Source organism: Orcinus orca, chromosome 17 (assembly GCF_937001465.1).
Source record: "Orcinus orca chromosome 17, mOrcOrc1.1, whole genome shotgun sequence".
Taxonomy (NCBI): Eukaryota; Metazoa; Chordata; class Mammalia; order Artiodactyla; family Delphinidae; genus Orcinus; species Orcinus orca.
The window spans coordinates 29110734-29135779 of NC_064575.1; the positions used below are offsets into that span (position 1 = coordinate 29110734).

Genomic DNA, 25046 nt, shown 5'->3' on the forward strand with positions numbered 1-25046 from the left:
AATAGGAGAGCAAGGAGGAGATCTGTTTAGTTGCACAGAGAAGCAATAGAGAGCTTCTCTGTAATAAGAGTACATAGATTCAGACGCTATCAGTGAGCAGATGTGGTGGAACACACAAAAGTTCTCTTACAATGGCTCTGTTTCCTCAGTGAAATAGAAAGCAAGATCATTAGCTCAGAGTGAGGAGGTACTTGAGGAATGAAGTAGTCATCTGGGAGAGTGGGAGACTGTGAATGCAGTGGGCTCCCACCTGAGGGTGTTGGTCATGAACCAGGCAGCATGGTTGCATATACACTTCTGGCATGTTCCACTGCCCAGGCATAGGCGTGGAGTGGGTGGACAGTTGTATTTAGCTAGGCTTTGGATTTTGCCAGAAATACAAAGGTATTGATGTATTTTTATACCAGGGAGACAGGATTTGAAGGTACAAGGGAGGAATTTTGATGATTGAAGGTGGACTCTAAACTGAGTAAGGGGAGAGAGAACTTCACAAGGGGGCTGAGAGAGAGAGTGATAAGGTAACAGGTTCCCTGATTTGTTTAGATCCCAGTGGAGTCAAACGTGGCTGGTGTTATTACTAAGGGCAGTGAGCTGGAAAATTAGGTGTTTGGAACTGAGTTTATGCAGGATTGCAGCTAGCGCTAATCACAGTGTCTAGGGTATGGTGTTGAGAATGTTTAGCTAAGTTAGACACTAAGATCATGGAAAGGACTATAACTCCAGGGTAGTAAAAGAATCATCAGTGTAGATGTTGAAATCTTCAGAATGATGGTGGTCATGTCAAAAAACACAGCATTGAAGGAGTAAAGGGGAGAAACCCGGAGACCTAAGGATGACTGCGGCAAGGAGGTTGGGGGTGGTGAGCCACGAAGGCAGTGGGGTGGCATGGGCTTGAAATTGAAAGCTGGGGCAGGTTAGGGAGGTGACATTAGTAATGAGAAGCAACACACACCCCACTCCTAGGCCTGGTGACATGAGGGAGGATAGGAGAGAAACAGCCATCCCTCTGAGAAGATTTGAAAGGAAGCAGGGTCCTCAGAAAAATGCCAGATTTGTGTTACAACAAGATGCTAAAGGATCTTCAAAGAATGAGTGGAGGATGTGGGGGATTTTGCTAATATGATGGATCATGAGCTTCAGAGGGCAAAACACAGTAGGTGGTTTTGAGAGTTTGGGGAGATGAGAGACATGGAATCAGATATCAAAGTGGACGGGCAGATCGTGGTGAGAGTCAAGGTACTGCAGGTCTGGGACTTCCTGCATTGACTCTTGTGAATAGGAGTGAAGGCACCACGGGGTTAGTCTTGAAGATCTCTTAGGCAACTGTGAGATAAGAAAGCGGGGGTGGGGTCTTTCCAGGTGCATGCACGGTGGCCCTGAGATGCCTTCATTTCTCCATCCAGTGGGGTTAATGTAATTCGTGAAACATATTAGAAAGAGTGGGGGTTTGATAAAGCTCCATTATCATCCTCTTTTACAGTTTTTGATAGGACATGGTAAGCTAAGTGTTTGACCTCAGTTAAAGAGATGCTGTTTTAACTCTGTAAATTTGTTTTTCATACTTAGCATTTTATATAATATTTTAGTTTTCATGATTTATGCTGATTACTTATTACTTTCTTTGCCTGTAAAGCCTCATGATTTCTCTGTTATCATTGTGCTCTGAATAAGAAAATTGTTACTCTGTAATTTTTTAAATAACATTTTTTGTTTTTCTTGGCAGGCACTTTTTCATGGAAAGTTCATTGATACTGGTTTCTCTTTACCCTTCTACAAGCGTATGCTAAGTAAAAAACTGACTATTAAGGATTTGGAATCTATTGATACTGAATTTTATAACTCCCTTATCTGGATAAGGTTTGAAGATTTATCTTTCAATAAGGTATTTTCTTGAAATCAGTTTTACATATTTTGTTAATTAGTGGTTGTATATATTTATATCACCCAGAGACAACAACATTGAAGAATGTGGCTTAGAAATGTACTTTTCTGTTGACATGGAGATTTTGGGAAAAGTTACTTCACATGACCTGAAGTTGGGAGGTTCCAATATCCTGGTGACGGAGGAGAATAAAGATGAATATATTGGGTAAGGTGATTACCTGATTGACCTTAATTTCTATAAGTACTAGAGCATGTTAGAACTATCTATACCCTTACCTTTATCCCTTGTTTGTGCCTCTGGGAAGATGTTCCACATTCATTCCCTCTTTCACTTATCCTTTTTAATCATTTTTCTCTCTACTCAGTCTTCCTCTCAATTTATAAACATGCTCTGACACCGCTCAAAAATCATATGTAGTAAAAAAAACAACAAAAAACCCAGTTCCCTTGCCTTTGACATACATTTAAGTTCTTCTCAACAGTACCAGTGTTCTTGAAATAAGAGTATGTATGATGACCTTCACTTTCCCACTGCCACCTGCTGTATGCATCCTACCTTTGTCCCGATCAAAAATCAGAGAACATTGGCAGCCTCTTCATTTCTAGATGAGGAGACAGAGGTGCTCTGTTCGATAGTAGCAAAACCAAGCCTGGAGCCACGCCTGCCTAAGCACTCTAATGCTCATTTCCTATTCCATCTCACTTTCCCTTTTTAACTGACTCTTAATAGTGCTCACCACAACTTCTGTTGTGAAACTGTGTTCTCTTGAATTCTATACGATTCATACAGCATACTGATTTTCTTCACTTTCTTTTTTAATGATGGTTAAGAAGTACTCTGTGTTTTTAGCCTTTTACCTCACATACAAATTACCTGTTTTTAAATACCATCTTTATTTTCAGTTTAATGACAGAGTGGCGTTTTTCTCGAGGAGTACAAGAACAGACCAAAGCTTTCCTGGATGGTTTTAATGAGGTTGTTCCCCTTCAGTGGCTGCAGTACTTTGATGAAAAAGAATTGGAGGTTAGGATCTTTTATTATGCTATTATAGGGAATGTTAATGGGAGGAGGGACTGTTGTTACACACTTTTACAAAAGAATGTCCACAAGTTTTAAAATCATGTGGCACAATCTTCAATCCTCTCTCATTCATCCAAATGTTCAGGGGGTACTAAAATCCCAGCATTGGGTAAAGGTCTTAAGTTCTCCAAAATGTGCTGATGTCATGAGCACAGAATCATCAATCAGTGCCAACTGTTAGGGCTCCTAAAGAGTGAGTGCAACCTTATTAATAATTTGGGGAACTCCTGGTTTAGTAGTGAGTTACCCCAAAGATTAGATTTCTAAGTCATGAGTTCTTAGTGGTCTTAACTGTACTTCAGAATTGTTAGAAGTACAATGTATCAGAAATGCTTTTTTTCTTTCTTTTCTTTTCTTTCCTTTTTTTTTTGTTTTGGTGATAAAATACACATAACATAAAATTTACCATCTTGAACTTTTTTAAGTGTACAGTTCAGTAATGTTACGTATATTCACAGTATTGTGCAGCCAATCGCCAGAACTTTTTCATTTTGCAAATCTGAAACTCTATACCTATTAAACAACTCCCCATTTCCTCTTCCTCCCTAGCCCCAGGCAACTACCGTTTTACTTTCTGTTTCTGAGTTTGACTAACTCTCATAACCTCATATAAGTGAAATCATACATTATTTGTCTTATTGTGGCAGGCTTATTTCAGTTACCATAATGTCCTCATGGTTCATCCATATGGTAGCATATGTAAGAATTTCTGTCGTTTTTAAGACTGAGTAATATTCCGTTGTATGTATATACCACCTTTTGTTTATCCATTCATCAGTCAATGGATCTTTGGGTTGCTTCCACCTTTTGGCTATCGTGAATAATGCTGCTATGAACATGGGTGTACAAATATCACTTGGAGACCCTGCTTTCAGTTCTTTTGGATATATACCCAGGAGTGGGATTGCTGGATCATATGGTAATTCTCTAGTTAACTTTTTGAGGAACTGCCACACTGTTTTCCATAGCAGCAGCACCATTTTACATTCCCACCAAAAGTATGTGAGGCTTCCAACTTTTCCAAATCTTTGCCTATACTTGTTATTTTCTGTTTTTGTTTTTAATAATAGCCATGCTAATGGATGTGAGGTGATAGCTCACTGTGCTTTTGATTTGTATTTCCCTAATGATTAGTTATTGTGAATTCTCCAAGTCTTCTCCACATTAGATTAGAACACAGGCAGGGCGTTAGGAAGGTGCTTGCATTTCCCCCCACCTTCTTTGGGGGGCAGCCATCTTTGGTCCTCTATTAAGAAACTTGGTTTGTTCGTGTAATCAAATGTGCATATGAAATATTAGCATTTTAAATTTTATACAGTAATATCCCTACGTAGGAATTAGCCTTCTAGAAACTCTGACATGGCAAGTATATGAAAATCAGGACTCTGAGCCTGAATTACATGTAGACTCTGTAAACCTGGTTAACATCTCTTAATAGCTTGCTTACACAGATTAGCAGAAATGCATTAGTAGAATGGAAGATACTTTTTAGAGTAGTATTAATCATATTTTAAGTCACCGACTTCATTAAGAATCTGAAGAAAATTTTAAAACTTTGTATACTCAAAATGCGTATACCTAAAACATTCCATACCCCCGATTAAGCAGGACCTCCTGCTTTAGAGGTCCACTCAGTGAAGGAGGGATGTTACGGCGAGAGCCTGACATTAGAGCTGAGATGAAACTGAAACAGTAAATCGACAAGGATATTAATAGGTGCATACTTTGTATCACCGTTGGCAGCATTTCCAGTCTTTACATAGAGGCTTGTGAAATAGCTTGGCCATAAGATAATTTCCTTACACAGAGAAGGAGACTAAAGCCCTTATTGATTACTGATTTACCTTTAGCTCATAGTACAGAGCTGTGAGAAAATGGACATTCGTGTTGTTCTGTTTTGCTTTGCCTTGACTTTTCTCCTCTTGTTCTTTCTTTCACTCCCATTCATTGTCTCTCTTAACCATGAATAATACCACAATAAGGGATATTCACACCATTATCCAAAATAATGGTTATTCATAATCATGCCATGCCCCTTTTTATAGGTTAAAATCTGTTTTAACTTTAAGAAGATAAAACAGTCATTCTTTGTAAAAAAAAAAAAAACCTCTCATCACACTAGGAATAGAAGGCAACTTCCTCAGTTTGATAAAGGGCATCAACAAAAAAGATAAACCCTAACATCATTCTTAACGGTGATACCTTGAGTATTTCTCATTGAGATTGGGAACAAGGCAAAGTTGTCCACTCTCACCACTTTTGTTCTACATTGTACCAGATTCCTGAGCCAATGCAGTAAGGCAAAAGTAGAAGCAAAAAGATTGAAAAGAAGTAAAACTGCCTTTATTCACAGATGATAACATGATTGTCGACTTAGAAAAATCCTAAGGGACCTACCAAAAAACTACTAGAAATAATAGTGAATTTAGTAAGACTGTAGGGTACAAGGTCAGTGATGTTAAAAATCAATTGTATGTCTTCTATATGCTAGCAGCAAACATTTAGAAATTGAAATTTCAAAGTTTCATTTACTAAAGCATAAAAAAAATGAGCAAATTTAGCCAAAGGCCTGTAGGAACTCTACACTAAAAACTTAAAACATTGCTCAGAAAAATTGAAGATTTTAGTAAGTGGAGAGATATACCATGTTATGTATTGGAAGACTCAATATTGTAAATATGTCAATTTTCTCTAAATTGAGCTGTATATTCAACACAATCCCAGGCAATATCCCAGCAGAATTTTCTATAGAAACTGACAGGCTAGTTCTAAAATTACAAGGAAATGCAAAGGGTCTAGATTAACCAAAACAATTTTGAAAAAGGACAAGCTTGTAGGATGTTAACTACCAGATTTCAAGACTTATTATAAAGCCATAGTAATTAAGATAGTGTGGTATTTGTGCAAGGATAGACAAAGAGATCAGTGGAACACTTAGAGAGTCCAGAAGTAGACCCATATGTATATTGTCGATTGGCTTTCATCAGAAGCAATATAGTTTGATGGAGAAAGGGGAAGTCTTTTAAACAAGTGATGCTGGATCAACTTGATATTCATATGGAAGAAAATTAATCTTAACCCCTACTTCAGCTCATAAACAAAGATTAATTTAAAATAAATCATAAACATAAATATGAAAGTGAAAAAGAAAACATAGAAAAATCTTAGTGTGGACAGAAGTGTCTTAGGAAGAACACAGTAAAGCAGTAGACCACACACACCCACAAAGGATGTTGGACTTCATCAAAACTAAAAACTTCCTTTCAAAAGATGCTGTTAAGTAAATGAAAAGGCAACCTACACACTGAGAGAAACTCTTGAGACAAAGGTCTTGTATCCAGAATATATTAAAAACTTGTAACTCAGTAAAAAGACAATTTTTTAAAAGTAAGTAAAGACTCACTTTACAAAAAGAAGCTATGTACTTTTTTTTCTTTTTTAAATAAATTTATTTATTTTTGGCTGTGTTGGGTCTTCGTTGCTGCGTGCGGGCTTTCTCTAGTTGCGGCGAGCAGGGGCTACTCTTCGTTGCAGTGTGCAGGCTTCTTATTGCAGTGGTTTCTCTTGTTGTGGAGCACGGGCTCTAGGCGCGCAGGCTTCAGTAGTTGTGGCTCGCAGGCTCTAGAGTGCAGGCTCAGTAGCTGTGGTGCATGGGTTTAGTTGCTCCGTGGCACATGGGATCTTCCCAGACCAGAGCTTGAACCCATGTCCCTTGCATTGGCAGGCGGATTCTTAACCACTGCACCACCAGGGAAGCCCAAGAAGCTATACTGATGGCACGTAAACATTCGATGCTCAGTAGTCATTGGGGAATTGCAAATTCAAACTAAATGAATTACCACTTTGGGATACTGTTGGTAGTTTCGTACAGTGTTAAATATACATCAGCCTTATGCCCTAGCAGTTCCACTAGTAGGTGTTTATTCATGTGGAAATGAAGTATATTTTCACACAAAGACTTTTCCATAAGTGTTTGTCACAACTTTATTCATCAAAATCAAAAATTTGAAGTAACCTAAATGTCCATCAACAAGGGAGAGGATAAATAAATTGTTGTATATTTATATAATGAAATACCACTCAGCAATATGAAAGAAGTACTGGTACCCACAACAACATGGATGAATCTCATAAACATTGTGCTAAGCGGGAAAAGAAAACAGAAAAGAGAGGGGACATGTGTAGTATTGTCTCATATTCTCAAAAATCTAGTCTATGGTGAAATTGTTGATCACCTAGAGCCAAAGATAAGGATGGTGGTTTTAACTGTGACAAGGGACACGATGGAAATATTCTACCTATTGATTATGGTAGTGGTTACACCGGTGTATACATCTGTCAAAGCATCTAACTCTGTACTTAAAATATGCACATTTTATTGTATGTAAATTATAGATCATAGTTAACTTATGAGAAATAAAGTATTATACTTTTTTATCTTATTACGCCAAAAATAGTTTTCATCCCTTATATAATAAACTGGAGTTAATTTGAAAATGTCACGTATGTAGAATATTTTATTCCCAAAGCCTGGATAGATGAATAACAAGAGGTTGGTATATTTTTAATTTTAAATAGATATGGTAGCATAGGTTTAAAAAAAAGAACTAGAAATTTATTTGTAATTTGTATGTCTAATTTGGGATATATTTATAGTAAAAGAGATTGTTCTGGCACACAGCTGATGTTTTTCTTGATGAATAGTTACTTTAAATGTTTTCAGTTTAAGTTCAGTAAACATGGGTAAGATAAAGTGCCATAGAATTCTGCATGTTAAATTGCCACAGATTTTGTTGGATTTGCTTACTGTGACCTTTATTTGATGTACACATAGCTGTTTACATAATTATGCATGTGCATAGCTGGGCATTAGCAGATTTCAGTCATATGGTTACTCTCTTCACTAAATCTTTACTGTGACCTGATACTGTGCTCCTTTCCCAGGTCATGTTGTGTGGCATGCAGGAGGTTGACTTAGCAGATTGGCAGAGAAACACGGTGTATCGACATTATACCAGAAACAGCAAGCAGATCATCTGGTTTTGGCAGGTATTTGCTTTTATCTTTTTGAATCAAAGTACTCAAAGAAGATGTTTTCTAATGAAATGGGGGTTTGAAAACAGTTCACTTTTAAAGTTGAGACTGCTTTTAGACATGGTATTTAGTCTTTGAATTTTAAGTCGGAAGTGCATAGTGTGAATACTTGTTAAAGGATTTTCCATTGCTTTTTTCCTAAATGAAAGAATAAATGACTATCTTCTTTAAATAATAGCTTAATGGTAATAGTTGTAGGTATAACATTTTTTTCTAGTAGTATGAAAGTATTCTATAAATTCCACTTAATTCTAGAAGTAAATGAGGAAGTATGTTTTTAATGAGAAAGTCAATGCAGATACTTAATTCCTCTAAAGGTGATAATATGCCAGGGAGTTAGAACAATCTAGAGGATAATGTCCAGGAATGACTTTTCTTTCCTCTCTCTCCTTTCTCTCTCTCTCTCTCTCACACACTCTTTCTCTCTCTTTCCCTCTCCTTTCTTTTGTTTGTGTTTGTGTGTTGTTTGAAATTTAAAATCTCTAGGCCAGGGATATTATCCACATAAATTTACTAATTGAGACTCATTTGAGCAGCTTAGTAACTGAACATCTGGTGTACTTGTGCTTAACTGTTTCACTTTCAGGTGAAAAGCCTGGGTTTTTCTGTTACTATAGAAAGATTTTCCAAAGGTTGCATCTTTTCATAAGGATATGTCATATGTTTGTTGCTCCATACTTTAAAGAAGTGTGGACACTTCTAGAAATTTATCCTATGGATACACTTCACATATGCAAAATGGCTCATACCAGAGTATTTATTGCTACATTATTGGTACACTAGTGAAGACTTGAGACACCTAAATGTCCATCAGGGGGAACTGAGTAAATAAATTGTAATATATCCATTATGTAATTCTGTACCTTGTCATCATTCTTTTTCTTAATGCAAATTAACAAAAATATTGGAGGATAATATTTTTCAATACAATATTAAGGGAAAAAAGGTGTGTATATTATTTGGTTAAAAGGAAAATATATATTCTGTATAGACAGAGTGTCTGCTAGTGTATGAATACAGCATCTGTAAAGGTAGAGGGCACGCGAGCAGCAGTTGCAGAGAGCTGACATTGAGGCAGAGGTGCATGTGTGGGCTGCTCTTCCTGCTGTGCCCTTCTGCTGCCTTTGAGTTCCACACTATGTGCATGTATTATCTATTGTAAAAAAAAAAAATAAATAAACAAAAAGGTAAGAATAACTCTATTTTCAAGCCTAAAACATCAGAATTGCATCACATACAGAATGTGTGCAGGTATCTGTACTCTTCCCTTTTAGGCTCATTACCAGTTTCTTACTCCTTTTGTTCCCTGACTTTCCCTTTGGACTTTGTATTTATATACTCGAGGAGCTTAACCCTTAGTTATGTAAATCCAAATGAATAGTTGTGTTTTCTGAATTGGGTTTGTTTCAGGGACAGTGGTGAGGTTTATGCCAGACCTGGTAATAAGCTGTATTTCTTTGTCTTGATGAAATATGTTGCCTCAGCACAATTCTGTGCAGAAACATTTTTGGTCATAATTAGCACAACGCTTTGTCCTATTGTTAGCTAAAGTTTAGTCCCTGTTTTTAAGATACATTTCTACTCTCAGACTGTTCCCTAAGTTCCTTGCCTTCAGTTGTAAGATACTCAGACCAATTCAGATCAGTATTTCACATTACCCATTTATGTCCACTTTGAAAAGAGATAGTCTGTGAACTAGATATATTTTTAGAAGAATGCATACTTTAGGTTTTCAAATATGAAGAAGAGAGTTGGGAAAATGATGTTTAGTGGAAGAAAATACCACAAACTATTGAAAGTGGCAGTTGGGAAGTATTTGTTCATCTTTGGTAGCTTACAGCGGAGAAGGGTAGGTGGCTCGGGTCAGGATAACAGTGGTTTAGAGCTCAGCCAGACCTGAGTTCAAATCTTAGTTCTGCTACTTATTAGCAGTTTGAGAAGGACAAATTATTTCACCTCTCCAGGCCTCCACTTTCTTATATGTATACTGCGGATGCTAATGATAGTAACTATCTCATAATATTGTCGTAAGGGCCAAATACACAAAAAGCATATGGCACAGCACATGGCAGGAGCCCTCAACAGGTGACAGCTGTAATAGTGTAACCCAGCCACAACATCTGCCCTGGTCAGTGGTCTGACTGTGGACAAATGACAACCTTTCTAGGCCTCCATTTCCTCTCTGTAAGATGGATATAATAATAACAATAGTGGCCAACCTATGGTGTGATTGTGAGGATTAACTGAAGTAAGATTGATAGTGTACCGAGCATAGTGCCTAGCCTGAATAAATGATGAATGCTGCAGCCACTTACCACATATATTTTAAAACTAGTTTGTGTTAAATTTCTTCTCCTTCAAGTTAAATTCTTAAGTTTCCAGAAGAAATTTAAGAATAATTTAAGGCTCTACTATTTTCACTATTGAAGATAATCTAGTATTTATTTTATATTAAAGTAAATTTGATTTTGTTACACAGTTTGTGAAAGAGACAGACAATGAAGTAAGAATGCGACTACTGCAGTTTGTCACTGGAACCTGCCGTTTACCTCTAGGAGGATTTGCTGAGCTCATGGGTAAATGCAGTTTCACTGTAGATAATTTTGGGATAATAATGGCGTTTAGACATACAACAGACTTGAACCTAAGGATTCTTCTTCTGTGCTTTATGTAGGGCATCTACCAGAAGAAAGACAAATTAATGGTTAATATCGAATATACTTGTAACACAAAAATGAACGTCTGCTCACAAAGCCTGGTTGGCCATTGCTCTGTGAAGGGAGCAAGATGCTGTAGAAATACTTATCTTTCCACTTTGTAATTCTTATTGCTGGATCTTTGCAGCAATAAGAAGTTTCTCTAGGCAGAAGTAACTTACCTTGTAGTTTATTCTGTATCATTCAAGTTGACTATGTGACATGTTCTATTATTTGACTAGTTACCAAAAAGTGTAAAGGACCAGATAAATTTTGTCTTATTTTCCTGATTTAGGAAGTAATGGGCCTCAAAAATTTTGCATTGAAAAAGTCGGCAAAGATACCTGGTTACCAAGAAGCCACACATGGTAAGTTCAAGAATCTTAAATAGGAAGGTGAAAGCCAGAGTCTTTTTTTTTTAATGTAAGACCCAGTATAATTTCTTATTCATTAAAGTAGTCAGAATTTCAATTTTGAGAACAGGCTGATTAACATAGTATTCTATAACTAAACACATTAGAATGATTGGTTAATATAAATACTTGAGAAATGTATCCATTGATTCAACAAATATTTAGCATACCCACTATGTACAGAATGAGATTGAAGTGCTCTCTGCCTTTTATGAAGTTTGCGCTCCATTGGGGATGGGGACACAAAAGACACACAGGTAAACAACTCTTTGCAAATGCTAGGAGTCCTTCAAAGGAAACCAAGAGAACAACTAGAGGGGAACCTCCTTTGGATTGGGTGGTCAAGGAGGTTTCTTGGAAACTGTGATGTTTAAGTTGAGTTTGATAAATAGCATGCTGTGGGAAGAAACAGGGGAAGTGCACTCTTTGTACAGGGTCGTTTTTCAAGGAAATAAAAGATGCCTTGGTGTGAATGGAACTTAATGAATCGGGGAGGGGATAAAAGAATTTGGAAATGTAGGCAGGGGCTAAATTATGGTGGAGCCTTATCGGCTATTATAAGGAATTTGTTTCTAAGAACAATTAGAAGGCTTTGAAGAGTTTTAAATAGCAGATAATGAGATCCAAGAAAAATCAGTCTGGCAACAGAGGAGAGAGGGAATTGGATGAGTGAGTGTGGGGAGATTAGTTATAGAACTCTTATAGTCATCCAGGCAAAAGATGGTGATGGCTTAAATGTACGTGGTTCTTTCAGGAGATCAAAACTATTTTCCCACTAAGTCATTTTTGCCTTTTTATTGTTTTGACATTTGCACTTGTGGTACCAAAGTAATGGTGGGTCAACTGCTGGTGACTTAGCACAAGTCAAGGCAGTGGCACAAAACTGCTATCTCTGCATTTTTCAACACCACACATTTGAAGTTTAAAGCAAAAAAAAAGCCAGGCTTATTGAAGGTTGTTCTTTATGAAGTATTAAAAGCTATTAACTTTATTAAATCTTGTTGCTTGAAGTATGTATGTAGCTTTTTTAACATTCTGTATGACAAAATGGGAAGTCTGCATAAAGCACTTTGGTGGCTGTCTTGAGGGGAAGCTTTTAGGCAGTTGTTGAGTTGTAAGCTGAACAGCTTGCTTTCTTTTTGGAACACTTTTTCTACTTGAAAACATGACAGACAAACTGTTTATTCAGACTTTTTTCCTTGAGAATTAATGAAGTAAAACTTGTCACCTTAAGGAAAACCACTAACAGCATTTGTTGGTGATGATAAAATTGAGGTTTCATGCAAAAATCAGAATTTTGCAAAACTTGTATGTACCATCTTGAGCTTGACAGCTTCCCAAGACTTTTTTTAATATTTGAAAATTCTTTATAACTTGGTGAACCAGTATTTCCAAATGACCGATGCATGATGTTACAAACTCATGCATGGGTAAAACATGCATTCAAAGTGTAAAATAAACCAATGGATTTCATATAACAGAGTACAAAAAGTTATTTGATATGGTTTCAAAACCCATATTAGGCATAACCTTGTCAAATTTAGTATGCTATCAAAGAATAATATCCACAATTATCTGAAAAAAATGACTTGAGTACATCTCTGTTTTCTAACTGCATGTCTGTATGGGGACAGTTTTCATATGCTTAATCTAAAACAATATAGTCCCACAGAATAAATGCCCACATAGGTATCAGAATCCAGATGTCTTCTATTAAAATAGCCAGATATTAAAATGATTTGCAAAAATATGAAACAAGGTCACTCTTTTCACTACTTTTTTGAAAATAGTCTTTTTTTCATAAAAATTTTACTTTTATTTCAAAGTAAATTACTTTTAAAATTTGCTTTAACTTATAATATGGTAAATATCAACAGCTATAATTCACATAAACAAAAGCTCTTTGGGTTTCTCAGTATTTTTAGATGTGAAAAGGGATCCTGTGACCAAAAACATTTGAGAACACCAGGTTAGATTAAATTGGTGAATCCAATAGAGGAGAGATTGTTGAGGCAGGGACAGAGAGTTCATAACCAAAGAAGAAAATTCTTTAAGAAAGATGAAAAGAATTGGGATCTTGAGTGTGAGTTAAGGAATTCGCCTTTTATAAAAACAAGAACATTTCCTCTGTTGTAACAGAAGAGGAAGGAAAGTTGGATGTAAACTATAGATAGATTTTAGATTTTGTGAAAGAATATAGAGTTTAATCCACCATTGGTTTGTTTTCTCAGAGTATAAGGTTGAGGTCACTGGCTAACAGTGAAGAAAGGAAAGACTTGAGGAGAAAGAAAGGAGAGCTGTCATAGAGTAGAAATATGGCTGAGAATGCTGGATAACATTAGATTGTCCACTTGGATCTACTAGTTCATCTAAAGTGACAATAATCTACCTAAGTCGTCAGATTTTCCCTGCAGTAATTTTCAACTGTTAAGGTACAAGGAATGAGAAAGTAGAAGGTTGTATTCATTCAGGGTTTGAGTTTGAGTAAGTTCAAAAAGGAGAGAGAGGGTTTTAAAATATTTGCAAGGTAGTGATTATAATGATGGACCATGACCTCTAAAGTAATTATAATGATGGGCTGTGGCTTAAGTAAAAAGTGAAGATAGGAAGAGTCTGAGGACAAGATAGGATGGTGAGAAAGGTTGGCATTTTAATTGAAATAAGTTGGGAAAGACAGATAATCAGAGAATAGAGTGTTTTAATTAGTAACTTCCTTTACTGGTGATGACAAGGTTCAAGGTATGATACTGAAGTAGAGGAACAGGTCACTGAGGAAGGGCAAGAATTGAGAGGCTGTGGCATTGCATGTCACCCATGTGAATGAGAGGACTATGAAGAAGGTGCCAGAGATTTCACTGAGTGAAGGAACATGGTCAGCAGGTGATAGCAAAAAGTGCAGAAAGAAGGCTGCATAGCCAGACTGTGTTTGCCTCAGAGGAGGAAAGTTTGTTTACTGGCTGCAGAGGAAATAGAATATTTCAGACTAGCTGGATTTCAGTTAAGGCAAGAGAGGAGTTGTTAAGACTATAGAAGCCTGCAAATCATAAAATATAAGTCCAAAAGAATGGATTGGAAAGGTCTGACACAGGTGGGGATTTAATTCAGATCAGGGGAAATACGGTTGATCAGTATTGGGATGACAATTTAGATGAAAATAGATGACCCAGAAAGACTTGAGTCTTCGGTAGTGACTGAGGTGAGCAGTGCCATAATCTATGGTGGAAGCATTCCTGATTATTCTCAGATTGGGTCCTACTGCTTTCATCCCCAGTGCTTTGCTTAGTGAGGTGGCAGCTTTCAGGGCAGGGGTGCTGCAGGCTATATACAGTGTATAGCAAGCCAATAGAGTACTGTTCCCTTAGAGTCCATGAGAAAAGTATTGATGTCTTCCCTTTTTATATATAAGAAAATAGAAGTAGCAAACTTTACTCAAAGCTGAAACTAAAACAAAAGCTAAAATAAAACTTAAAATAGTATTCTGATATTCACATAGTAAGTACTCAATAAAAGATGAATAGATTTTAGTATGTCTTTGTCCTTTTGTAAGCCAGCACAAAACATAATGGCTGATGTCTTAAAACAGAACCCTGTTTTGGATGTTTTAAAGTAATACATTTTCTTATGTGGTTCAACTCAACATTTACGAAATGTCTACTGTATACAGAATGGATCTGTGTTAGGAGAGTAGAGATGACTCTGCCCTTGTGGGTTTTGGAATCTAATGGAAAAAAAACAGTCAGTCATAATACAGAGTAAAGTAAATGCTAAAACAGAAGTAAAAAAAGCTTATGTATTACAAATGCCAACTCTCTACATATATTCACCTTCCATATTATATACATGGATAAACATGACCATAGTTTGTGTATAATGTTTTAATTTTCACCAAATCCAAGAATTTACAGCATTTGCTAGGTCCTCACATGTGAAAAATAAAATTTTTACTTCGTCCTTCTGAAAAAAAAAAAAAAGCTTATGGAGAGGGGAATTATTAAGTCTGTATAACATGTTCAAGGAGAATTCTTGGAGGAAGTTGTAGCATTTGGACTGATTCTTAATAATATTATAGGCAGAAAAGTGTATTCCAGAACATAGGAGAGCCATAAGAGCATGGTCATAGAACAGAAAAGTGTGTGGTATGCTTGGAGAACATTAAATAAGTTGATAGGGGCTATACCAAACAGCATAGGCTTCCTTGCCCACTTCCCCATCCTTAGTCATTAGAAGCAGCAGAGGTTTTTTAAACCATCATGTCTTTTTAAGAAAGTACCCCTGGCAATGATATAAGGCTATATAGGTTGTGAAGAAGTTAAAAAAAAAAAAAGGATGCAAGATCAGTAGTCAGGAAATACTGATGGTCTAGATAAAAGATGATGGGGAAGTATATATAGGAGAATATAGTAGCAATAGAAATGATCAGGAGGGAAAAGATGGGGGATATTTAGTAAATAGAATGACAATTTGACAGAGGCAGGTGACTGGTTAGTATAGGGCTCTATTGAAAAATTTTTTCCTGACCTCAGCTCAGAATCAGACTGTACCTTGAGGCATAGTTTAAAGGTGGGGGTGGGGAGGGGGCACACAATGGGAAGATATATAGTCCTCTTAACTGTTACTGTTAAATTAACAACTTTTCAAACAGAATAACATGGTCTGAGAAGAATACCATTTTAATTGGCTGCCTTGTTTCAAAAGGCTCTTTCTTGATTTACAGGTTTCCTGACTCTTATAAGGGCAGATAACTGGTAGGAGTAGTAGAAGGAAACTGGATAATCTATAGAAACCTTCCACATGAGAAAATGAAAGTACAGAAAGGTTTTGACTTCTCAGAGCTATTTCACTAGACACTAATAGTGGGGACCAAAATCCAAAACTCCTGAATCTTAACCCAGCTACTCAGTGCTGTATCTTAAAAAAATTAAATGTTATTTCACACCTTTGTAAATTGTAAAACAATACATTGATGTTTTAAGCATTTTCAATATTTTCTACATTTCATCAGTTAATCCCAGCAGGGAATCCTTTGAGTCTAGCAAGACTGTAAGCATATTATTTTAGAAACGGTTATACATATGATGAGATTATTTGAAAAGACAAAAATATATATTTGGTTATTGACTGTCTCCACCCTAGAATGTAAGTTCAGTGAGGACAAGCACTTTACTTTTTCATCATTGTATCACCAGCTCCTGGAAAAATACCTGATATATTAAAGATTCTCAATAAATAACTGATGAATGAATTGGTGGGTGAGTGAAAGAAATGGACTCTTTAACCCAAGAGAAGTTAGGGGGACTCATGACACAATGTAACAATAATAGTATAGAAAAGAGAAAAATTAGTGCTTCTTTAAAAAAAATTCCAGCAGTTTTATCCATATTGCTACAATTATTATTTTTAATTCTAGCTTTCTCTGGGAAACGTTAAAATATTTTTGTGACTAGGTCTTAAATTTGAATTGACTGCTGTAAGAAAATTTGTATATTTAATATTATATTTGTTAAGTAATAAATTAGTAAATAATAATAAAGTAGTAAATTGTGTGTTAGAATACTTCTGGCAAAATTTTTACATTCTTCCAGTTTTTCAAATGTGCTTTAAAAAAATATTGTATTAGAAGTCTTTTCAGAGTTTGTTTTATTGAAAACACATCTGATTTTGTTTTTGTTTTTGTTCAGTTTTAATCGCTTGGATCTACCACCATATAAGAGTTATGAACAACTAAAGGAAAAACTTCTTTTTGCAATAGAAGAGACAGAGGGATTTGGACAAGAATGAATGTGGCTTCTTGTCTTGGAGGAGCTCTTGCATTTAAATACCCCAGCCAAGAAAAGTTGCACAGATAGTGTATATAAGCTGTTCATTCTGTACAGTGAATTTTCTGAACCCCTCAAAGTATAAATGTTTTCCGTTCTTCCACAGAAATATGCAAAACATTTCATCCTTTTCTACTTTATTTATTGTTCCCTTGAAGTGACTGACTAGGAAAAAAATCATCCTTAAATTTTGAAGTTGAAGCAAGCAAGAGACTTTATTAAAAATAAGTATATATCTATATAAGCATATATGATAGTGGCTCTAGTTTTATAGAGCTCAGAGTGTATTAAACATGACAGCCGTTCATTCCAAAATAATCTGGATTTGCTTTACCTTGTTTCTGTTATCCAGGGGAAGAAGTACAAATTACTCCATGTTTTTTTTCCCTTTGTAACACCTCTTGAGGGTGTTTTGTTGCATGGCTGTTCAGGAAGGTATTAAGGGCTTAGGCCAAAATCTTACTTTGAATATGTTAAAAAATGCTGCTGGCTTTTCTTAAGATGGGTGCTTGAACCTGTCAGTTTGTTTTAAATAAATACAGTAGTTGAAAATTTTCCCTCTTTGCTACATCTCTAATATAGTCAGAGTCATGAATGAAACCGTAACTTACATGAAAGTCATATACTAGATCTACTACCATTTAGTTTATTCTAGAAATTGGAGAGAATTCACTGAGTAGCATAGAGGTTTGTTTACATGTTACTTTGGGATGCTAGGTATTTGTGGAATTAAAAAGAATCAGGCACTTCTGTACTTTAGTTTTAAAATATGTGATGTTCTTTAAATTCATAATAAATTGATGCAATTTGATACTTAGGAACATATAAAAAGGTAATGTGAACTTTTCTGCTTTTGTTTGTGTTCAAAGTTTTGGTTTCATAAAACCAGATGGATTGAAGACTTACATAAGCATTTGAAAACTCAAGTCTACTGATTTTCTGTTACTGTTTGCATATCTTCATTCCTCTTAAATTCATGAAAATTCCATGTATCTGAATAAGCTTATAAAAAATATTTTGGTCTCCCCCCTCCTTTTTACATAGATTACTATTTTTGTTCCAATAACACTTTTTGTTTTTCATTATCAAGGACATTTACTGAACTACAAAAATGTATAACAAGTTAAAATCTGATGTGAATATTAATGCTGCTTTAGCAAGCTGGGCTTCCCTATTAATATAAAAATTTAAATTTCCACTTGTAGCATTATTTCAGTATGTACTGTAAATTTCATTAACTTAAAATTTTTTTTTTACAACCATGGAACTGACGTCTTAGAATGCTACCTGTAACATATTTCACTACTAAGTACATACAGAAGATACTAGTATACAATTTAACTTCCCTAAACAGTAGTTTTTGTTTTGCCAAAATTTTATTTTTCTACATATTAATTTAGATGGTCTTCTGCATTTTTATTCAGAATCCATAGTAAAGATGAAATAAAGTCCGTGATCCACTCGCTTGAATAGACTCTTTTCCCAAATCCTCACTATTAATGTTCTAGTTATTTTCATGCCTAATGAATAAAAAACAAACAAAAAACAAGAAAACTAATGTACAGAACAGACTATGCAATAGAGGGTGACTAGTCTTCAAAAGGGCTGCTTAAATTATACCATGAAAGTACCACAGCTGATGAAGTTTGCTGACAGAAGTTACTGTCATTCAGTAGAGGCATGAGAGAACATCATGTAGCACATTGGAATGAAGACAGGAAGCTTTCAGGGTGCCCATCCCCCCTTCTCACTTAAGGTAAGAAATTACCATACAACAGATGAGGCTACACAGAGCCTACGGAGAGACCAAACCAGCTTTCTGGAGAAGGCTGGTTTGGAGAACTTATCAGGTCCTTCTATCTTTCATATTAATTGTAGAAATCCAGACCTATAGGCAGGATTTATTGTCTTGATATACCTACTCAGTGTCAGTGAGAGAAACCTGAGACTTGTTTTTTCCCCCTCTTCCCATCCCTGTCCTGTGCTGGGCCAGGCAGAGAAATTAGAAGTGCAGGGCTCACTGTGCCTGAACACAGACACTTCATGAGGAAATCAGCAAACGAGGGAGGCTCAGAAACAAGTTCATACTGTCACTTCATTTCAGTGCCACTACCCACCACCACCACCACTAAACAGCCCAGTCAGTGGGTCACAGGCACAACACAGTTTCAGCAATCAGATTAGTTGTTTGTCTTCCAGGAAAAGAAGCTACAAGTGGTGTTTTTGTTTTTAGTACTTCCAGGGCAGTTAAAGTCAAAAGGGTTAACAAAACTCTTTGCCCTCCAGCCTTAGGTCAACCACCTAGCTTTTCCAGTTCTCAAAACTAGATAGGGTGGTATGGGCCAACAATGTCAGGCAATGCTGCTTCTGTTTAAAATGGCCCGACTGGTGTGTTGCATCTGGACTGGGAAAACTCCAGGCACTTAATACGAAACCATAGCTGTGGACTTCCCAGAATGTGGAAACTTGTAACTGTATTTCCCTTTGAGATTCCTGCGCTGTCACCTGGGGAGATGATACTCCTGGGAGCTGCATGGATATGCTGCTACACAGACTGCTGCTGTAAGGTCATCTTTTGAATGTAAGGAGGCCTGACATTGACCTGCTGGGTGAGCTATGGTTTCTGTCCTTCTGAGTAAATTGGGGCCAGATGAAGCCTACTGTGGGCTTTTTGAGTCTTAATATTTGGCTGAACCTAAGATCCTCTAGTGGGCATTACAGAAGTCGAACAGAAATCATCTCCGGTTGAAATAGGCAGATGAGACAATAAAGGTTCTTTTGTAAGTCCACTGAACTTAAAAGCCAAACTTGAAGTCTACTGGGGATTTGGTCTGTCTCTCAAGGGAAAAGCCCAGACCTCATCAGAGGAGCCTTTACCTTAATGAGGTTCCTTTGTACCTAGTGTATACTCTTCAGTCACAAGACAGAGAAACATACAGGGCAGTGCAATAGGCCAGAACAGGACATTCGTTAAATAAACTTCATGGCCCTTGCCAAAGTAATCAACCCCTCCTATTTTTTCTTCCCAGTAATGCCCAGGTACAGTCCAAACAGGTTGTATAGTGAACACCACATGAATACAACAAAAAAATAAAAGGGGAAACCACCCCCCCCAATCAACAAAGAGTAAAAGTCCAAAAGGGCCTCACTTTGGCAGCACGTATACTGAAATTGGAACAAAAGAGGCATCTCCTAAATTCCAAATTTTCTCTCCCCAGTCTTGACCAAGGAGAACACAATCAGATGATAATAGCATTTTTAAATATTTACCGATACTCATGGTAAATACATGTTCTTTAATCCTCACAATTCCATTAGGTTATTGTTTTTTTGTTGTTTTGTTTGCTCCTTGTAATTATGTTTATTTTAAAAAGTGAGTCTGAGAGAAGTCATTTTTACAAAGTCCACAGCTGTTCCACAGTCTATGATTAAACACTCAGATAGGAAAATTTCTGGTAACAAGGAGTTAATTGAGAGCTTTCAGATTATAGTAGGATAACAGCCACATTCCAAATCAGATTTCTTCTCTCATTCTTAAAAGGAAACAGATGCATAAGAGGCAGTTATAATCACCCACAGCCCATGTCTGTAGTATGTTTAAAAGACAGAAAACTACAAACTTCTGTTTACATGTATGTGGAGAAAAAGGCATCTCAAACTAGCAGTCAGCTCTGGAACACTCAAGAACCAAGTCAAGTAGGGACTGCACAGGAAGGAGAATATAATGGGGTCTCAGGGTTCATTCCCGGAAGTAGTAGATCCCACCCTGAGTGGAGAAATGCGAAGAACCAGTGGGAGAACTGGTAAATCAGACTCCTGGGAACTCAAAAGAAAGAGGTTGAGGAAGCACACATAATCAGAATCTTGGGAAAGTACCACGTTTTGGAGAAGGCAGCTATTGCATTGTAAAGAGAGAAAAAAGCAGCTCTATAAAAGACCCAGCAACCACACTTCTGGATGTTTATCCCACAGAGATTAAAATTTGTTGATATAGTTATATCAGCCTTAAGTTCATAGCAGCCAGACTGGAAACAGCTTAAATGGCCTAAGGTGGATAGTTAAATAAACTGGTACACCCATACAATGAAATATAATCAACAATAAAAAGGAACTACTGACTGAATTTAGATGCTTCTCAAAAAGAAGTTATGCTGAATGAAAAAATTCAATCCCAAAAGGTCACATTCTGTATGATCCATTTATATAATGTTCTTGAAATAACAAAATTATAGAGAACAGATAAGTGGTTGTCAGACTTAGGGATGATAGCAGGGAATGGGTTTGACTATAAAGGCATAGCACTAAGAATTTTTGTGATGGAACAGTTCTGTATCTTGATTGTGGCAGTTACAAAAATTTACACGTGACAAAACTGCACAGAACACACACACAAGTGAGATCACTTAAAAGTGGTAAAATCTGAATAAGGTCTGTGGACTGTACAGTTTCCTGGTTTTGATATTGTACCATAGTTACGTTACCACTGAGGCAAACTGAGGGACGGATACACAGGACCTCTCTGTGTACTATTTTTTGACAACTTCTTATGAATCTATATTTCAAAGCAAAAAAATTTTTTTAAAGCCCTATATAATATCAAAGACAGAGCCTCCCCTCCATAAAAGGCTTTACTACTGAAAGATAGATACCTTATTTTACAAAAACTGTGTAGTACAGGATATTTATTACTGAACTAATCCAAACCCCTTACCTCCCCCATTTGATAACCTGGTGTTGCTGGTAACTCAGCACACACAAAAAGTCACACCTCCAAAAAATAACATTCAAAGTCACTCTAAATAAAGTGAAAACTGAAAATGAGGAAATTTCAGATGAAAATGCTCAACACAGAGAAAACAGTAAAATTCTTAAGCACAATATACTAGTATGAATTAAATATAAATAAATAACTGCAGACACGAAAAAATCCAAATTAGAAATTCAAAACTGGACAAACAACATGAGGATGTGAAATGCCTGTTAACTGAAGTCAATCAGGAAAAAAAAATTGAAGAAAAAGACAAAAACATCTCAGAAGTGAAGACAAACAGTATCTAAGGAGGAAAACATAAAAAAAATAAGGGACATGGAAGATAGAAATGAAAGAAGCCAAGAAAATGAAACTGAGAGGTAAAAGAAAAATTAGAGAAGTGATAAATACAAAAGGCAAAGATCTAATATACATATAATTAACTTGAGTCCCTGAAAATAAGATGGAACACTTTTTTTTTTTTTTTGTGGTATGTGGGCCTCTCTGCTGCGGCCTCTCCCGTTGCGGAGCACAGGCTCCAGACGCGCAGGCTCAGCGGCCGTGGCTCACGGGCCCAGCCGCTCCGCAGCACGTGGGATCTTCCCAGACCAGGGCGTGAACCTGCGTCCCCTGCATTGGCAGGCAGACTCTCAACCACTGCGCCACCAGGGAAGCCCGGAACAGTGTTTCCTTAAGTGCTGTCAGTAAGGCCACTCTGGAATGAGGGACAATCTATAAGACAATTGGACTGGCCCCTTCAAAAAGTCAATGCTGTGAGAAAAAAAAAGATGGGGTTACTATTCTAGCTTTAAAAAAACTAAGGCAGAAAATTAAATGCAATCTATGATCTTTGAATCTTGGTTTTTAAAAGTGTAAGACATTTTGGGACATTTGAGGATATTTGAATATGGTTGGATATTAGATGATGATAAAGAATTACTGTTAACATTCTAGTTGTGATATGGACTTGTATTTATTTAGAAGGATGTCCTTATTCTGAGATGATGAATGCTGAAGTATTTAGGGATGAAATATGTCTGCTATTAACTTTAAAAGTTTAGAAATATATATAAATAAGAATATCACACATAAGTAAAATATAGCAAAAGATTAGCAGTTGCTGAACCAGAGATGGGTTTCTAAGAGTCCAATATTTTCAGTTTTCCCTTCTGTTTGAAAATATACATGATAAACTGAAACAGCACATACCCACCACATTACCTGTGTTTTCCCTTTGAGAAAAATCCACCTACACATACACTCTCAGATTTCTATAGGTGGCATTCAAGATACTACTTTTTACGAAACAAGATTTTTGTAGTGGTGGCATCCCCAGTATCACTGTCCTGCCTATTTAAAACATCTTAATTTCCATTTCCCCCTTGAGTTCTGTGATCCTTTCACCCCATTACGGAATAGAATTTGAGCTCGCCTAGTGATAAAATCAAACCACTTGTAAGACTACCTCACATTTTTAAAAAGAAACCACTCCATTTTCAGTCCTCTCATGACTTATTTCCTTATGCAGGTTGGCTCCAAGATATATCATTTAACTACTTTATACCAAGAACTCTCATCATCCTAACCTCCTAACATTCACTGTACCTTCTCTGCAAGATCTCAGCTTTGAATCAATCCAGCTAGAAAATGCACTCCCCTATGTCACCTCTTCCACAGAGCTTTCTTTTCTTCTTTTTTTTTTTTTTTTTGTGGTACGCAGACCTCTCACTGTTGTGGCCTCTCCCGTTGCAGAGCACAGGCTGCGGACGCGCAGGCTCATTGGCCATGGCTCACGAGCCTAGCCGCTCCGCGGCATGTGGGATCTTCCCAGACCGGGGCACGAACCCATGTTCCCTGCATCAGCAGGCGGACTCCCAACCACTGCGCCACCAGGGAAGCCCGAGCTTTCTTTTCTTGATCTCCCATCCTGATGTGATCCAATTCATACCCTTTGTATTGCTGGTGTCTCAGGTGCACAATAATCTCAGCCTCTAAGCCATGGATATCTCTCTACCACTCTTATACCAATTATTTCTTTTGCCTTGTTATTTGTGAAGAAGTCTAGAATTTTGTATATTTAATTTGTTAAATGGTCCCGACATTAAAAGAACTGAGAAAACAGCCATAGAACAGTATGGTTAATGTATTTATTATCTTTATAATTTGATGAAAAGGCACTGCTTCTTAGATATTTCACTGAAAAATTCTCAGTTCTTGTCACTGAAACCTGTAAGCAACTGAGCAGCTTCTGTCTGTATCTAAAATGGAAGAATACATATTATAAAACAGTACAGCACAGAGATCAACTTGTGAAACAAGTTTATAAAGTAGTTTCTAAGAATTTCCAAAAAACCAGGATAGCACACTGTAAGAATAAAATTTCTTAGAGAACTCAAGAGATGACACTCTTAGAGAACTCGTCCACATTAGTACATGTCCCTTGCCTTTCATGCTTTAGAAATCTTTTTCTATCTGCTATATATATGTCAAACAGGAATAATTCTATATTGCAGCAAGTAATTCATACATGTTTGTTGATAGTAACTAAATATTTGCTATACACATTTGAAATAAACACTTATTTAACAATACGCATTTGGACAATTACGTTTTTAAAGAAGTTCTTGATTCACCTTTACTTAATGTGCCTCAGTGGAAACCTATCTGCCTTACTTTATTGGAGATGTTTTACCTGTTTATCCTCCTCTGTGTGCGCTGCATAGTCCTTGGCTTTTGATAGCCAGAAAGCAGCAAGCTTTTTGTTGTGTAGCTTCAAATACGTCTTTCCTAGAAGGAGCAAGTTTTTGCTGTAGAAGTTTGGATCCACTGTACATAAGAAAAACAATTTAAATTTATCTCATATGAAATAGTATTGCTCTTATTTTTAAAGGCTTAATTTTTTTCATCTAAATTCCAGTAATATACTTGTGTGGTCAATAAATGATTAGGCTAATTAGAATTCTCTTTTGTTCAACTATACATATCTCAAAAAATTTTATAATTACCATTTATTGTCTACTATGTGCCAGGCACTATATTACACACATTTCTCATTTTCACAGCAATTTTATAAAATTGGTACTCTATTTAATAGATGGAAAACAGGGTCCTGATAGAATATAAGCTCCAGAAGGATAAGGGGTTTCTTTTTATCATCTCTTTTGCTCCCTGCATCCGAAGTGCCTAGAACAGTGCCTAGAACTGTACTCAATATACATTTGCTGAATGAGTAAATGAAATCATGATGATATGTGTATGTGTATATACACACACACATTTGGTCAACCTTTACTGAATGTGGGCTGTGTTTAA

General features: G+C 36.5%; 2 protein-coding genes across 7 annotated transcripts in view; one reads left to right on the forward strand and one right to left on the reverse strand.

Annotated features, from left to right (window-relative positions):
- The window catches only part of WWP1 (WW domain containing E3 ubiquitin protein ligase 1), a 117295-nt gene extending 99756 nt beyond the window's left edge, over window positions 1-17539 (forward strand). For both annotated transcript variants that reach the window (XM_049700392.1, XM_033439805.2), the window contains 7 exons: window positions 1724-1857; window positions 1949-2089; window positions 2788-2908; window positions 7910-8014; window positions 10539-10635; window positions 11051-11123; window positions 16847-17539. In XM_049700392.1, the coding sequence (XP_049556349.1) occupies window positions 1724-1857; window positions 1949-2089; window positions 2788-2908; window positions 7910-8014; window positions 10539-10635; window positions 11051-11123; window positions 16847-16946 (771 nt within the window). In that variant the 3' untranslated portion in view covers window positions 16947-17539. The remainder of the gene's footprint in view (window positions 1-1723; window positions 1858-1948; window positions 2090-2787; window positions 2909-7909; window positions 8015-10538; window positions 10636-11050; window positions 11124-16846) is intronic.
- RMDN1 (regulator of microtubule dynamics 1) overlaps window positions 15126-25046 on the reverse strand; it is a 46488-nt gene continuing 36567 nt past the window's right edge. For 4 of the 5 annotated variants that reach the window (XM_012535336.3, XM_033439807.2, XM_033439808.2 and 1 more), the window contains 2 exons: window positions 24427-24560; window positions 23863-23992 (listed from right to left, as the gene is read on the reverse strand). In XM_012535336.3, the coding sequence (XP_012390790.1) occupies window positions 23942-23992; window positions 24427-24560 (185 nt within the window). In that variant the 3' untranslated portion in view covers window positions 23863-23941. Of the gene's footprint in view, window positions 22506-23862; window positions 23993-24426; window positions 24561-25046 lie in introns of those variants that run through there. The other variant, XM_049700402.1, reaches the window with a different exon arrangement.